The 13,527-nt window shown below is 52.1% G+C and overlaps 1 protein-coding gene across 1 annotated transcript; it reads right to left on the bottom strand.

Annotated features, from left to right (window-relative positions):
• Positions 1-8,800: 8,800 nt before the first annotated feature.
• LOC142402938 (ciliary microtubule associated protein 1A-like) lies at positions 8,801-12,332 on the bottom strand. The gene is made up of 6 exons (XM_075488917.1): positions 12,227-12,332; positions 11,265-11,465; positions 10,941-11,042; positions 10,471-10,592; positions 9,877-10,017; positions 8,801-9,069 (listed from the first exon to the last, which is right to left on the bottom strand). Exons 1-6 carry the CDS (start codon positions 12,330-12,332, stop codon positions 8,983-8,985), a joined length of 759 nt encoding a protein of 252 aa, XP_075345032.1. The 3' UTR covers positions 8,801-8,982.
• Between the last annotated feature and the right edge of the window lie 1,195 nt (positions 12,333-13,527).

Here is a 13,527-nt window from a genome sequence, read left to right as displayed (position 1 = left end):
CTCAGTAAGTCTGCAGATGACACCAAGTTATGCGGGAGTGTTGATCTGCTTGAGGGGAGGAAGGCTCTGCAGAGGGACCTGGACAGGCTGGATCGATGGGCCGAGGTCAATTGTATGAGGTTTAACAAGGCCAAGTGCAAGGTCCTGCACTTGCGCCACAGCAACCCCATGCAATGCTACAGGCTTGGGGAAGAGTGGCTGGAAAGCTGCCAGGCAGAAAAGGACCTGGGGGTGTTGGTTGACAGCCGCCTGAATATGAACCAGCAGTGTGCCCAGGCGGCCAAGAAGGCCAATGGCATCCTGGCTTGTATCAAAAATAGTGTGGCCAGCAGGAGTAGGGCAGTGATCATGCCCCTGTACTCGGCACTGGTGAGGCCGCACCTCGAATGCTGTGTTCAGTGTTGGGCCCCTCACTACAAGAGAGACATTGAGGGGCTGGAGCGTGTCCAGAGAAGGGCAACGACGGTGGGGAAGGGTCTGGAGCACAAGGCTGATGAGGAGCGGCTGAGGGACCTGGGGTTGTTCAGCCTGGAGAAAAGGAGGCTGAGGGGAGACCTCATCGCTCTCAACAACTACCTGAAAGGAGGTTGTAGAGAGGTGGGGGTCGGTCTCTTCTCCCAGGTAACAAGTGATAGGACGAGAGGAAATGGCCTCTAGTTGAGCTATGGGAGGTTTAGATTGGATATGAGGAAAAAATTCTTTACTGAAAGGGTGATTAAGCATTGGAACAGGCTGCCCAGAGAGGTGCTGGAGTCACCACCCCTGGAGGAGTTCAAAAAAAGTGTCGATGTGACACTTCAGGACATGGTTTAGTAGGCATGGAGCTGTTGGGCTGACGGTTGGACTAGATGGTCTTTTCCAACCTTAATGATTCTATGATTCTATGATTCTATGCTGGTACCACAGCAGAGGGGAAGGTGCCGTGAGCGGTGGCTGTGGCAGTGGCTGTTAGCAAAGGGGCTGGGAGGCTTCTCAGCTGCCAAGATCCCCCTATAAATACAAATTAAAGAGCTCTGGGGCTGTTCCCAGCTGGACTGACTGACCTGTGCCTGGGGATGGATGGGATTATGCACACCCCACGTGTGATCCCAGCACTGCTGTAGGGGCAGGAGGGAAGAAAGTCCACGCGTACCACACAGCTCGAAGACGTGCAGCCCCACTCCTGCACATCCCAACACACAGGCAGCCCGACAGAGGAGGCTCTCGCACTCTTCCCAGGAAACCAGAACAGCCGGTGCCTCCCTGAAGGGCCTGCAGGCTCACGCACGCAGCGTGGAGAAGCAGCAGCAGGGCCAGAAGTCTGTGTGTGATTATGGGACTGTGACCACACTGGGACCGCAGCGCGAGGGCTGCATTGGAGGGACACGGGCTCTTCGGGAAGGACTTTCTGCGAAGGCGAGGAGGTGGACTTGCCTCCGGCTTGGGGCAGGACAGGAGCCAGCTTATGGGTCAGGATCAGCAGGCAGACCAACATGGGTGCTGTGTTAGCAGGTATCTGCTGGAGACCTCCTGTTCAGGAGGAAGATGTAGATGAGGCCTTCTTCAAACAAGTGAAAGAAGCCTCACATTCGCAGGGCCTGGTCCTGCTGGGGGACCTGCACCACCCTGCTACCTGCTGGAAGGACAATCCAGCAGGGCTCTGTGGGATAATTGCTGGAGGTGACAGAAATTAAACTTATATTCACACTTTTAGGTATGGCACAGCATTGAAGAAGCTTCCCGGGTGGAGTGCGGCTGACATGCAAGGAATCCATTCCATGGAAGGTCCCTAGGCCTGCAACCTTAGATGTCGGCAACGCCAGGGGAACTTGGTGTGTTGCCTCTAAGAGGCACTGCCCGGAGGGTGGAGCGGTGTGGAGGCACCGCGGCCAGGCTCTGTGATAACATGGGAACTTGAAGGTACCACAGAACCCATAAGCTGCATATTTGCTACCCTGGGCCAACAGCCTGTCACGTTTCTGACAAAATGCTGTCCTTTTGGTGAACTTTGCTCATTATAACATAGTTCCAATACAAAAGCACACCTCCGTCCCAAAAGCTACCCACCTCCGAGGTGCAACCACCCCTCACTCAGCTTGCACTTTGAATTTTCCTACCTTATATCTTTAAAAACAAAGCAAGAAAATTTTACACGAATCCTAACAAAGGTATGTATGACTAGAGTCACTCAAACTCCACCTGGAAGGTAAAAAATAGTATAAAATAGGTTAAGAGACAGAGAATGCTAGAGAAGATACCATCACGTACCACTCTGACCTCTGGGATCAGTCGACGGGCTGAGCCTCTCTTCCCCCCCATCAGGACGCCTTTGGGTAAGATTCGAACACTTGGTTATACCAAGTGCCTCCCCAGGAAACTTAGAAATCTCTCTAGAGTTGCTTTATCATCTTTAACGTGTTTATAGCTGGCAGTGTCACTCATACTCTTGGTATTTGCACGTGCTTTGCAGACAGTGAATTTATCAGTGGTAATCCAAAGAACCCGTGTGTCTGTTGCTCTGATAAGCTGCACTCTGCATTAATCTAGCCATGATAGTTCTCATTGAATGCGACCAGACTCTTTAAGTGTGGCCATGGTAGTTCATGGAACGTGACTAGACTGGGGGTGCATCGCGTTATTTGTGAATCTGTGATCGTGAGAGTTCAGTACACTGAACGCGACCGGACTTATAATGTTTTCAAATTGACGCTGTCACTGACGCTTTCATTGAAAGCCCTGAGAGGGCTCTGGCAAGCAAAGGTTGACTCTGATGGGTGGTGTTGTGGTTTAGCCCCAGCCGGCAGCCAAGCACCACGCAGCCGCTCGCTCACTTCCCCCCCCCCCGATGGGATGGGGGAGAGAATCGAAAGAGCAAAAGTAAGAAAACTCGTGGGTTGAGATAAGAACAGTTTAATAATTGGAACAAAATAATAGTAATAATAATAATGAATTATAATGAGAGGGAAAAAAACAACGAGAGAGAGAGAGAGGAACAAAACCCAAGGGAAGGGAAAAAAAGGGAAAAAAAATATATATAAAAAAAAAAATACAACCGCTCACCACCCGCCGACCGACGCCCAGCCAGTCCCCGAGCAGTGATCGCTACCCCCTGGCCAACTCCCCCCAGTTTATATACTGGGCATGACATCATATGGTATGGAATAGCCCTTTGGTCAGTTTGGATCAACTATCCTGGCTGTGCCCCCTCCCTTTTCTTGGGCACCTGGCAGAGCATGGGGAGCTGAAGGGGGAAAAATCCTTGACCAGTGTAAACACCGCTTAGCGACAGCCAAAACATCAGCGTGTTATCAATATTATTCTTATACTAAAATCCAAAGCACAGCACTATACCGGCTACTAGGAAGAAAATTAACTCTATCCCAGCCGAAACCAGGACAGGTGGCTGCATATACCGTCCTTAGAAAATAAACCGTTGACCATGTCTGAGACTAGGACTGGACTTAGCCGCACCTAGACTCCTCTCTGAGAAGGAGTTTAGAACGCAAGGGGGTCCTGTCTGAACCTTGTGACTCAACGGGAGGGTTCCCCCTCCCCAGCCACTCCTCAGACTCCTATTCGTAACTTGACAGTAACTCTTAACGCAACAGGCTCAAGCAATCTAGGAGGTTTCCAGAGTTCTTCTAGTGCATTTCCTGGCACGGGTGATGGAGGAAGCAAGAAGGAGAGGTGCTCCGCTGGACCTGTGGCACGGAGGTACGCTAAAACTAACTCGAATGAGGGAAAAGGTCAAACAACTTTATTTCACAAAGGAGCCAAAACCACATGACACAAACCAAATGAGAAACGGGGGTAAACCAAAACCAACCAACACTCCGATAACATTTAACATGTAACAGGTTCGAGGTGTCCATCGGGCTATTGTTACCACGTGGCTCTAGAATAATGACCCAAAGCGCGCACACACTCACTCGCAAAGGGAGAAACTCTCTCCCTTGTGGGTACCCAGAAGGTACAATTGCTCACCTGGGGGGTGAGGAGGACTGAGGGCTCACTCGAGGATATATCCAGAAGAAATCACTCACCAAAGCAGGTGAGGGCACTCAATCCCAAGAAGTTTCCTCAGGTGGCGTCCGAACACGAGGGGAGAGGACCCGAACACCCGCCCGCTGCTCCGAGAAGACCACACTCAAAGGGGATCTCTGGCGGTGCTACATTTATACCCTGGGTTGGATCTGAGCTGTGGTCAGAATTGGTCATGAACTAGAAGCTTCTCTGAGCCGAGGCGCCTCCGTGGCTGTGGACCCTGTCTGGTGGCCAAGGGGACCCACTTCTCCTGCTCCCCCTGCCGCAGTGTGTACGTGCCAGGGGGCACGGCAGAGCACAAAAGGTGCGAAAAGCCGATGATCGCCGTGACAAAAGCCACGATCTTTATCGGGGGGGACGGGGGGAGGGGTGAATCCTACCTGTCCCACAGTCCATCCCGTGACCACAGTCATGATCTGACCGGTTTATTTGGAGTGGTGGCACAGTCACCTCTTGCCTCCAGAGTTAAAAGGGGGCACAGTGTTGGTGAGTTCAACACCCACTGTGGATCACCATTCTTTAAGCGTCTTTCAGCTCTCGCAAGGTATCGTCAGCAACCAAGCAGTCACCCCACAATAAACTATCAGCCACGTAACAATATCCAACGTTCTAGCACCAATTAACAATAGCAACGGGCGAACGTGTGAGCACCATCCTGGGCTTGTATTGGGACGTCTGAGATACGGACGGGGCTCGGGGGGGTAATGCCAGTCGCATGGGTCAGGTTTAGGGGCATGTCAGTGTCACAAGTGGGATTCAGGGTAGCGGGAGTTTCAGGGGTGGGTTTTAAGGGAGTGGACTTCACAGTGGGCGTGGATTTCGTTCTGGTGCTCTTAATGCAGTTTATAATAATACAGATTACAACAATCCCAATTATGATCGTTATCAGAGATTGAAGGAGGCTAGTTAGCCTCCCTGACATGGAAAACCCCAAATGCGTTAAAAACTTTCCCCAACCAATTAGTCCCTAGCGCAGCAGCCATTTCTGTCATGTCTTTAGCTATCTTCTTCATCTTCTTCATCTGTTCTTGTAGTGGCAGCCAAGCGTTCGGGATGTGGATGCAACAGTCGTCTACCGATAGATTCAGCCTCCTGCATACACCTTTCTCCTTCAATAGGATTCAGTCTAACATGGCTCGGTTTTGAATGGTCATCTTGCCGTTGTCTTGTCATTGATGGCTTAAGAAGCCCATGCTGTCATGCGTAGAGTTTATTAGCACCTCTAGATGTAGGCTCAGCTCTAGAATAGCGTGTCTGTTTTGCAGTGGAGCGATCCCCATTCCAAAGATTGACTCTAACCACCACCCCGTCCTCACTGGAGCATTTTTCCACACCTTCCATACAGCCCTCGGCACACGATCCCACCGTTGCTGCGGTACGGGCCCTTCCCGGGTGATAGGACAGAGGGAAAGCGTGGCTAACGTGCAGGCCAGTTTGGGGATAGTTGGGTATAGCTGGGAATATAGGCGGCCATCAGAGCACACCCACACTAAATTAGGAGGTGCGGAGACAAAAGATGTTTGGCACGAACCTGGAGTGCTGGTGAGGGGGCGACGATAGTCTCTTTTATGGCAACGTAGGACAGAGGGACGGGAATAGCTGGTATTGCTGCATAAGCAGCCTTGTACCAAGGCTTCTTGGGCCGGTGGATATAGCCACACCAGGGGCATCTTACCTATAGCCTCGCACCCCATTTCCACTTGGCAGTCCCAGAGTGGACATGCCCCTGTCGGGCGTGCCTCATCTCTTCCCCCGTACCAACCAGGTGCATAGGTGTACCTGGCCCACGTGCAACTGGGCGGGCAGTCGAATGAGTTGTTATTGCATGCGCTAGGGCATTCGGTACCATCTCTGTCAGGATGTTTGATATACCAAGAAGCGTTCAGTGGCTTGGTATACACCAGTGAGTGATCAGCAATGTCCCATAGAAAGCCGCGTTCGGTGGTTCCTCAGAGAACTTCAGGACAGGTGTGGTGCCGTTGACGCCCACCCTGTGGCTTTATGGGTTGGCTGGAGAATGTAATTGCATTTAGCATCCCATACCGAACTAGCATTTATTGTGCCTGGTGGCCAGCTATAAACAATACAGGTATAGCCTACGTCCCCTATGCTTTCCCGGAACTTCCAGCTATAATTGTTATATCGACGCCATGTTAATTCAAGGGCTAGAGATATGATGATGTCCTGGACAAAAATGGGTGAGGGGTCCTCCGCTGACCTGGGGGTGGGTAAACAGACTGTTACCCATCTTAGGTTCATCATCCGTGCAAATCTTACCATCAGCTTTGCCACTACGTTGCCATCCAGGTCCGAGTTGTCCACATCAGTTGCCGTCGCCACCAGTAGGAGCAACAGAATGGTCCATCCCTCCATCGTCTTTAAGAGACTACAAAAAAACCCCCGCCTCAATCCCCTGGACCGGGCTTTCAGGGTTAGAAGTCAGGGATTATCCACCGAGCACTAATACGGTGGGATTTTCTGCTCCTGTCCAGAGCTTGCCAGGCATATAAGCCTCTGGGTTTTGCAGGGTCATGGGCACGATGCCAATGGAAGGTAGTTTCACCATTACAGGTTGGCCCACATATGCCCGTAGTGGGAACTGGTCCCTTTTATCGTCCGGTATAGGGTCATTGCCCGTTAATGGTCTCGCAGGACAGAACGCTCGGATTTTGGGGTTTCCGTAAATTCCCCAGCAGTTGTTAACAATAAAGACCACCTGTGGCAATCGCATGTCCCAGTTGTGGCGTGAGACATCAGCATATCTCTGAATTAATCCCATTGGCGTGGGGATAATATGGTGTATGCAACACCCATTCGATGCCTTCCCGTCGAGCCCAGTCTTGCAGCACAGTGGCTGTGAAATGCGACCCATTATTACTTTGGGTGCACTTGGGGGTGGGTAAAACACAGAATCACCGAATCACAACATCATATAGGTTGGAAAAGACCTTTAAGATCATCGAGTCCAATCATAAACCTAACACTACCAAGACCACCACTACACCATGTCCCTAAGCACCTCATCCAAACATCTTTTAAATAATTCCAGGGATGGCGACTCAACCACTTCCCTGGGCAGCCTGTTCCAATGCTTGATAACCCTTTCAGTGAAGTAAAATTTCCTAATATCCAGTCTAAACCTCCCCTGGCGCAACTTGAGGCCATTTCCTCTCGTCCTATCATTTGTTACATGGGAGAAGAGACCGACCTCCACCTCTCTACACCCTCCTTTCAGGTAGTTGTAGAGAGCGATGAGGTCTCCCCTCAGCATCCTTTTCTCCAGGCTAAACAACCCCAGTTCCCTCAGCCACTCCTCGCTCCAGACCCTTCCCCAGCTTCGTTGCCCTTCTCTGGACACGCTCCAGCCCCTCAATGTCTCTCTTGTAGTGAGGGGCCCAACACTGAACACAGCATTCGAGGTGCAGCCTCACCAGTGCCGAGTACAGGGGCACGATCACTGCCCTACTCCTGCTGGCCCCACTATTTTTGATACAAGCCAGGATGCCATTGGCTTTCTTGGCCACCTGGGCACACTGCTGGCTCATATTCAGGCGGCTGTCAACCAACACCCCCAGGTCCTTTTCCACCAGGCAGCTTTCCAGCCACTCTTCCCCAAGCCGATAGCGTTGCATGGGGTTGTTGAGACCCAAGTGCAGGACCTTGCACTTAGCCTTGTTGAACCTCATACAATTGGCCCCAGCCCATTGATCCAGCCTGTCCAGGTCCCTCTGCAGAGCCTTCCTCCCCTCAAGCAGATCAACACTCCCACACAACTTGGGGTCATCTGCAAACTTCCTGAGGGTGCACTCGATCCCTTCATCCAGATCATTGATAAAGATATTAAACAGAACTGGCCCCAGCACAGAGCCCTGGGGAACACCGCTTGTGACCGGCCACCAACTGGAGTAAACTCCATTCACCACCACTCTTTGGGCCCGGCCATCCAGCCAGTTCTTTACCCAGCGAAGAGTACACCCGTCCAAGCCATGAGCAGCCAGTTTCTCCAGGAGAATGCTGTGGGAAACCATGTCAAAGGCTTTACTGAAGTCTAGATAGACAACATCCACAGCTTTCCCCTCATCCACTAGGCGGGTCACCTTGTCGTAGATGGAGATCAGGTTGGTCAAGCAGGACCTGCCTTTCCTGAACCCATGCTGGCTGGGCTAGATCCCTTGGTTATTTTCTACATGCCATGTGATAGCACTCAGGATGATCTGCTCCATCAGCTTCCCCGGTACCAAGGTCAGGCTGACAGCCCTGTAGTTCCCCGGGTCCTCCTTCCGGCCCTTCTTGAAGATGGGCATCACATTTGCTAATCTCCAGTCAGTTGGGACCTCCCCAGTTAGCCAGGACTGCTGGTAAATGATGGAAAGGGGCTTGGTGAGCACCTCTGCCAGCTCCTTCAACACTCTCGGGTGGATCTCATCAGGCCCCATAGACTTGTGAGTGTCTAAGTGGTGCAGCAGGTCACTAACCATTTCCCCCTGCATTATGGGGGCTCCATTCTGGTCCCCATACCTATCTTCCAACTCCGGGGGCTGGGTACCCAGAGAACAATTGGCCCTGCTCTTAAAGACTGAGGCAAAGAAGGCATTAAGTACCTCAGCCTTTTCCTCATCCTTGGTCACTGTGTTTCCTCCCCCATCTACTAGGGGCTGGAGATTCTCCTTAGCTCTCCTTTTGCTGCTAATGTATTGGAAGAACTATTTTTTGTTGTGTTTTACAGCAGCAGCCAGATTGAGCTCTAGCTCCAGTCGGGTGAAAGCATGCTGTCAGAGCTCTCTGCCTTGATGACACTAAGGATACCAGTGCTCTCCCCTCGTCCTCATCCTGCAGTGTTTTGGCTGAGGCATAAACATGAAATGGAGAGAGACGGTTGTACTCCCTCACGCACACCTCCTCTCCCTAGAGCTGAAGGTGGACAGACCAGACCTTTGGGGGTATGTTGTTTTATTAGAATCATATCAGAGATATGAGAGGAGCTGTGTAGAGGGAATGTCGGAGTCCAAAAGTGGGAGCAGGTGCCTGGGGCTTGATCAGCGTCACCTGGAAGGGGAAAAGTGAGGAAAAAAGGGTGACCATGGTGCCTTGTTCTCAAGAAGACTTGTCTTCAGTGAAGGCCGTCTGGCATAACAAGTTGCTGTATGTGCATTTGCCCTTTGTCGTGCATTGCTGCAGGCATGTCTGGGCAGTTTTACCTAACTCCCCCTGTCCCAGTGGCACGCTTGTTGGAAACCTCCTGTGTGAGCAGGACATTTCTAATGGTCGGCTGCTGTTAGTGATTGGCAGTTCTCCCCTTTTTGGGGAGGACTATAAAGGCAGGAGAGAAAGAGTTTGGTGTGGGTAAAATACATCCCTCAAGTGTTTTCAGAAGGCCACTCAACAGCAAAGATCTTGTGTTTGACGCAAAATGGAGTGACGTGGCCACTCCACCTGGCAGGGCAAGGTCATGGCTGGAGCTGAGCTGGCACTGGAACTTGCTCCAAGTCCAGAGGCATTCTAGCTCCAGCCACATTTTGCTAGATGCCCCTGCCCTCCCAGCTGATCCCCAGTGCATGAGAAAAGCCACTCTTGGGTCTGCTTCTCCCTTCTGCAGCGGAGTGTCCTCCTGAGGAGCTTGTGATGTGTGAGCACGTATCAGCATTGAATGGCTGAGCTAGTGGAGAGGCAAAGAGATGTTCTTTGGCCTCCCTCTGCTGGGCTTTGGGCCAAGGCAAGGGAGCAGGCCTGCGTCCTGCATTTTGTCACTCCACTAAGGTGGTCTGGAGTTGTCAGAAGCCCCATCAGAAGGGGGAGATGCTTAAGGGCTGGGTGTTGCAAAGCAGAGGAGGAGAGGCGGGCAGGCTGCCTTACCTTTCCCAGGCAGTAGTCTGCCGGCCCCGGCTTCACTGTTTTGTTGCCTCCAAGTCTACTTTTGTTTCCCATCGTGTACATGGGAGCCCTTTTTTTGTAGACGTCCTGTTCCACCTTGGGGAATGCAACAGGACCTGGCGTCTGTAAGAGAGGCAAGGAGGTGGTTGGGTACAAAAGGCAGGTATTGATGCTTGCCGCATGCCCTTGCTGCGCTCAACTGGCTGCGTGCCCTGGCTGCGCTAGTTGAGCTGGCTGGCCAGAGGAGTGGTGTGAGGGGCATGGAGCGATTGGAACAAGGGCACCTCCTGTTCCCCTGCAGAGAGTTAGATTTCCCAGAGGAGGAGGGAGATTCTCATTAGTGCTGATGAGCTCTGCCCCACCAAAACTGTTAGTGTTGGACAGCGAGGCACTGCAGGTGTCGGTGTTGCTGTTAACAGCAAGAGAGCCAGGGGACCTGTGGCTTCCTGGGTTTTGCTGCTGGTGCAGGGAAGTGTGCGTTAAGAGAGGCTGCAGAAGGTGTGGGAGCCCTTCTGCCCTGAGGAGAGCAGCTGAGCTTCAGCTGCTGCTGCAAGAGAGCAGAGAAGCGTCGCTCACCTTGGAGAAGTCTTCAGCAAAGCCCCTGTGCTTGCTCTTCCCTTTCAGGGAGTAGCACGGGCTGGCGTGGGTGTAGGCTGTGTTGGGTCCCACCAGCCTAGGCAGGGTGTAGGTGCCAGGACCTGGAAGGGGAATGGGAAGAGAGCGTGTGAGTCCTGTGGGGAGAGGGGCAGCACCTGGCTGGGGGAGAAGCAGCCTGCTGCGAGGAGCAGGAAGGATGTCTTGTCCCTCCTCCCACTGCCTCTTTCTTCTGTCGCATGTGGTGTGTGTTGCCAGCTCCAAGCCCGAGTTGCCCGTTCTTCTGTGAGATGAAAGAAGTTGGTGCTCTGGGGCATCAAGCAAGCTTCTCAAGAGACCGTTGCGCCCTGCTGTGGAGGCTTTTCCCTAGGCCTGTTGAAAAAGCTGGGCAGCAGATTTTCCCTGGAGGACACGCCGGCTGCAAGTGTGTGTATTTCCCCAAGCTCCCTTACCTGGACTTTGGTCGGTTTTGACCGCCTTGTGCCGGAAGGCCATGGACTGCGCCGGCGTGCATTTGTAGAGGTGTTTGTTGGCCTTGTCGGTGGAGTAGTCACCTAAGGCAGAGGAGAAGCGGAGAAAAGCAGTGAAGCTGGGCTCTTTTGATCAAGCCAAAGAGGAAAGGTCAGGAGGAGGGGATCAGCCTTGTTTGCTTTGTGTCTGGAAACCCCTGAAGCTCCTTCAGGGTGTGAGCTGATGGTTTTGTACCCCAGTAGCACAGGGCAAAAGTAAGGCGTGCTTGTGTTGCCTGAAAGAAGGGCTGGAGAAATGGTACTCACTTGGTCCAGGAGTGATCTCGGTCTTAATCTTGGGTAGTCCGCATATGTGCTGTGCTGGAGCCACATACTTCCCGTTCCTGGTGATGGAGGGCGGGACGTAGTACCGAGAACCCGGAGAGCAGCTGTCTGCGACAGGAGTCTTGGCCCCTCGAAATGTGTAGGCAGGGGCTTTGGTTTTGGTGGGATTGTGATCCAGGTAGCCTAGGAAGAAAAGCCTATGAAGAAAAGGACACCTGCCTGCAACTGCATATTTAAAGCTAGTTTTAAGTGGAGTAGTTGGAGTTGCCGGCCTCAAGAAATTCCCTTCCCGTGTGATTTTTTCCTCCAAGACTGATACCAGTGGGTCAATACAATGGTACAATGACTTCCAGCAAGAACAATGTAGGCACTGTGCAATTAATCAGAAGATCACCAGAATGCTATTGTAATGAAGCATGAAACGCTGACACAGTTGCTAAGCTAACTGAAAGCAAATGTAAAGATGGCCTCTGTGATGTTTTGCTTTCCCGGAGCCCCGATGGGAAAGAAATGGAAACTTTACTGCTATTACCGAGGAGGAGAAGAAGAAGAATAGGAAGAGAAGATGAAGTCTGAGAGGAGAAGATGAAGAAGGAGAAGAAGAGGGGAAGAGAAGGAGGAGAAGACAAAGACAAGGAGAAGAAGAAGAGGAGAAGAAGACAAGGGTGAGGTGGGAGCACCAAGTTTGTAGAAAAGACACAAATCAAGCTTCCTCCTGTGCGCTCAGGGGTTAAGGCACTGCTAAGGCCACCTCTGTGCTCAGCAGAGTCAGGCAGCTCTTTCCGGGGGCTTTCCCGGGAGCAGCCTGAGCCTTCCTCTGGCAGGCCTGTGTCCTTGCTGCAGCTGAGAGCATGGAGGCTTGGAGCAAAGGGGAATGGAGCTGTGGCTGCTCGTCCCCTGGAGGCAGTGGATGTGCTGCCCCTGCCTTGCGATGGTGGTTTTACCTGTTGTCCCAGGGATTGAGTACTTGGGTCCCGGGCTGGTGAACTGGGCCATGATGGGGCCACGTGGGCGATGAGGTCTCCAGGTGCCCACCCAGGCTCCGTCCATGGTGGAGGTGGCTACAAAGCCTACGGCGAGAGCAGGAGAGTTGCTGAGGGCCTTGCCTGACAGAGGCCCTCTGTGAAGCCTCCCCAGGAGGAGCAGCAATGCTTCACCTTTCTCAGCCTTGGCCATCGCACTGGCTGTGGATGAGTTTGTCGGCTGCGGCAGCTCTCGGTCGCAGAGCGCGGCGAGGGTGAGGGCAGGCAGCGATCGGGCAGGAGAGGTTGTGGTGTCAGCTGCTGGCGGCTCTGGCGGGAGACCTTGGCTCGTCTTTGAGACGTACTGTGACATCAGACAGGCTCCTGGTGCCTGTCATATGTGCTGTTGCACCATACGGCTGATGGGGGAGCTGGGGATGTCCAGCTTGCAGGGCTAGGCCTTCATGAGGTCTGCACGGCAGGAACATGCAGCGAGGGAAGACTGATGTGATTTTTGCGTTTAATCTAGCAGCCTTATGTTCTTATACTGTTGGGCTCACATCATAATATGAATGTGAAGACAATAAAGATATTCAGTGAGTACTCCTTGGTGCTGGCAGCAAGCGTCAAATGCTGTTTGGTATCTTGTTAGCTCCTGGAAGTTCGGGGTTCCTTAGATTTATGTTGTCTTTAGCACTTGGCAAGTATCTGAGTCTGCAACAAAAAAATGAGAGCAATGTTTACAAAAAGATCAAAAATACAAGTACATGAAAAAAAAATCTGCTGAAGTTGAAGGAGATGCTAAACCTTTCTGAGTATGAGTATTTGGATTGGCACCTGGTCTGAAATTTGCCACAGCAGTTTCTTGGGAAAACACAAGAAAAATCCATCGGAAAGGTAGCCACAGAAACTGCAGCCTTGGGAGTCTGTCCTGGCGCTCATAGCCATTTAGGAAAGAAACAAGGCTTGGAGCTAGGACTAGTTCCCAAGAGTAAAACATTGCTAGAGGATTTTCCTTCTCCCTTCGTCTCTTTTGCCCATGCATCTGCGGCGTTGGAGGAAGCAGCATGAACGGGCCGTGTGTGTTGGCTGAGACGAGGAAGTTTTACTTTACGGGATTGCTAATGGAAGAGCAGATTCTCACAGCCAAATCCAGTTGCTTCTGCTTCAAAAAGAAGGGCCCCATTCTCCCCTCGCTGACACCGCTCTGAATCCAGCACCCATTCAGGGAGGTTTTTACCAGTGTGGAGAGTCTCAGTCCAAATGCCTCCTAATGCACCCTT

The sequence above is a fragment of the Mycteria americana genome, assembly GCF_035582795.1.
Source record: "Mycteria americana isolate JAX WOST 10 ecotype Jacksonville Zoo and Gardens chromosome Z unlocalized genomic scaffold, USCA_MyAme_1.0 Scaffold_18, whole genome shotgun sequence".
Classification (NCBI taxonomy): Eukaryota; Metazoa; Chordata; class Aves; order Ciconiiformes; family Ciconiidae; genus Mycteria; species Mycteria americana.
This window is presented reverse-complemented; position numbering and strand designations above follow the sequence as displayed.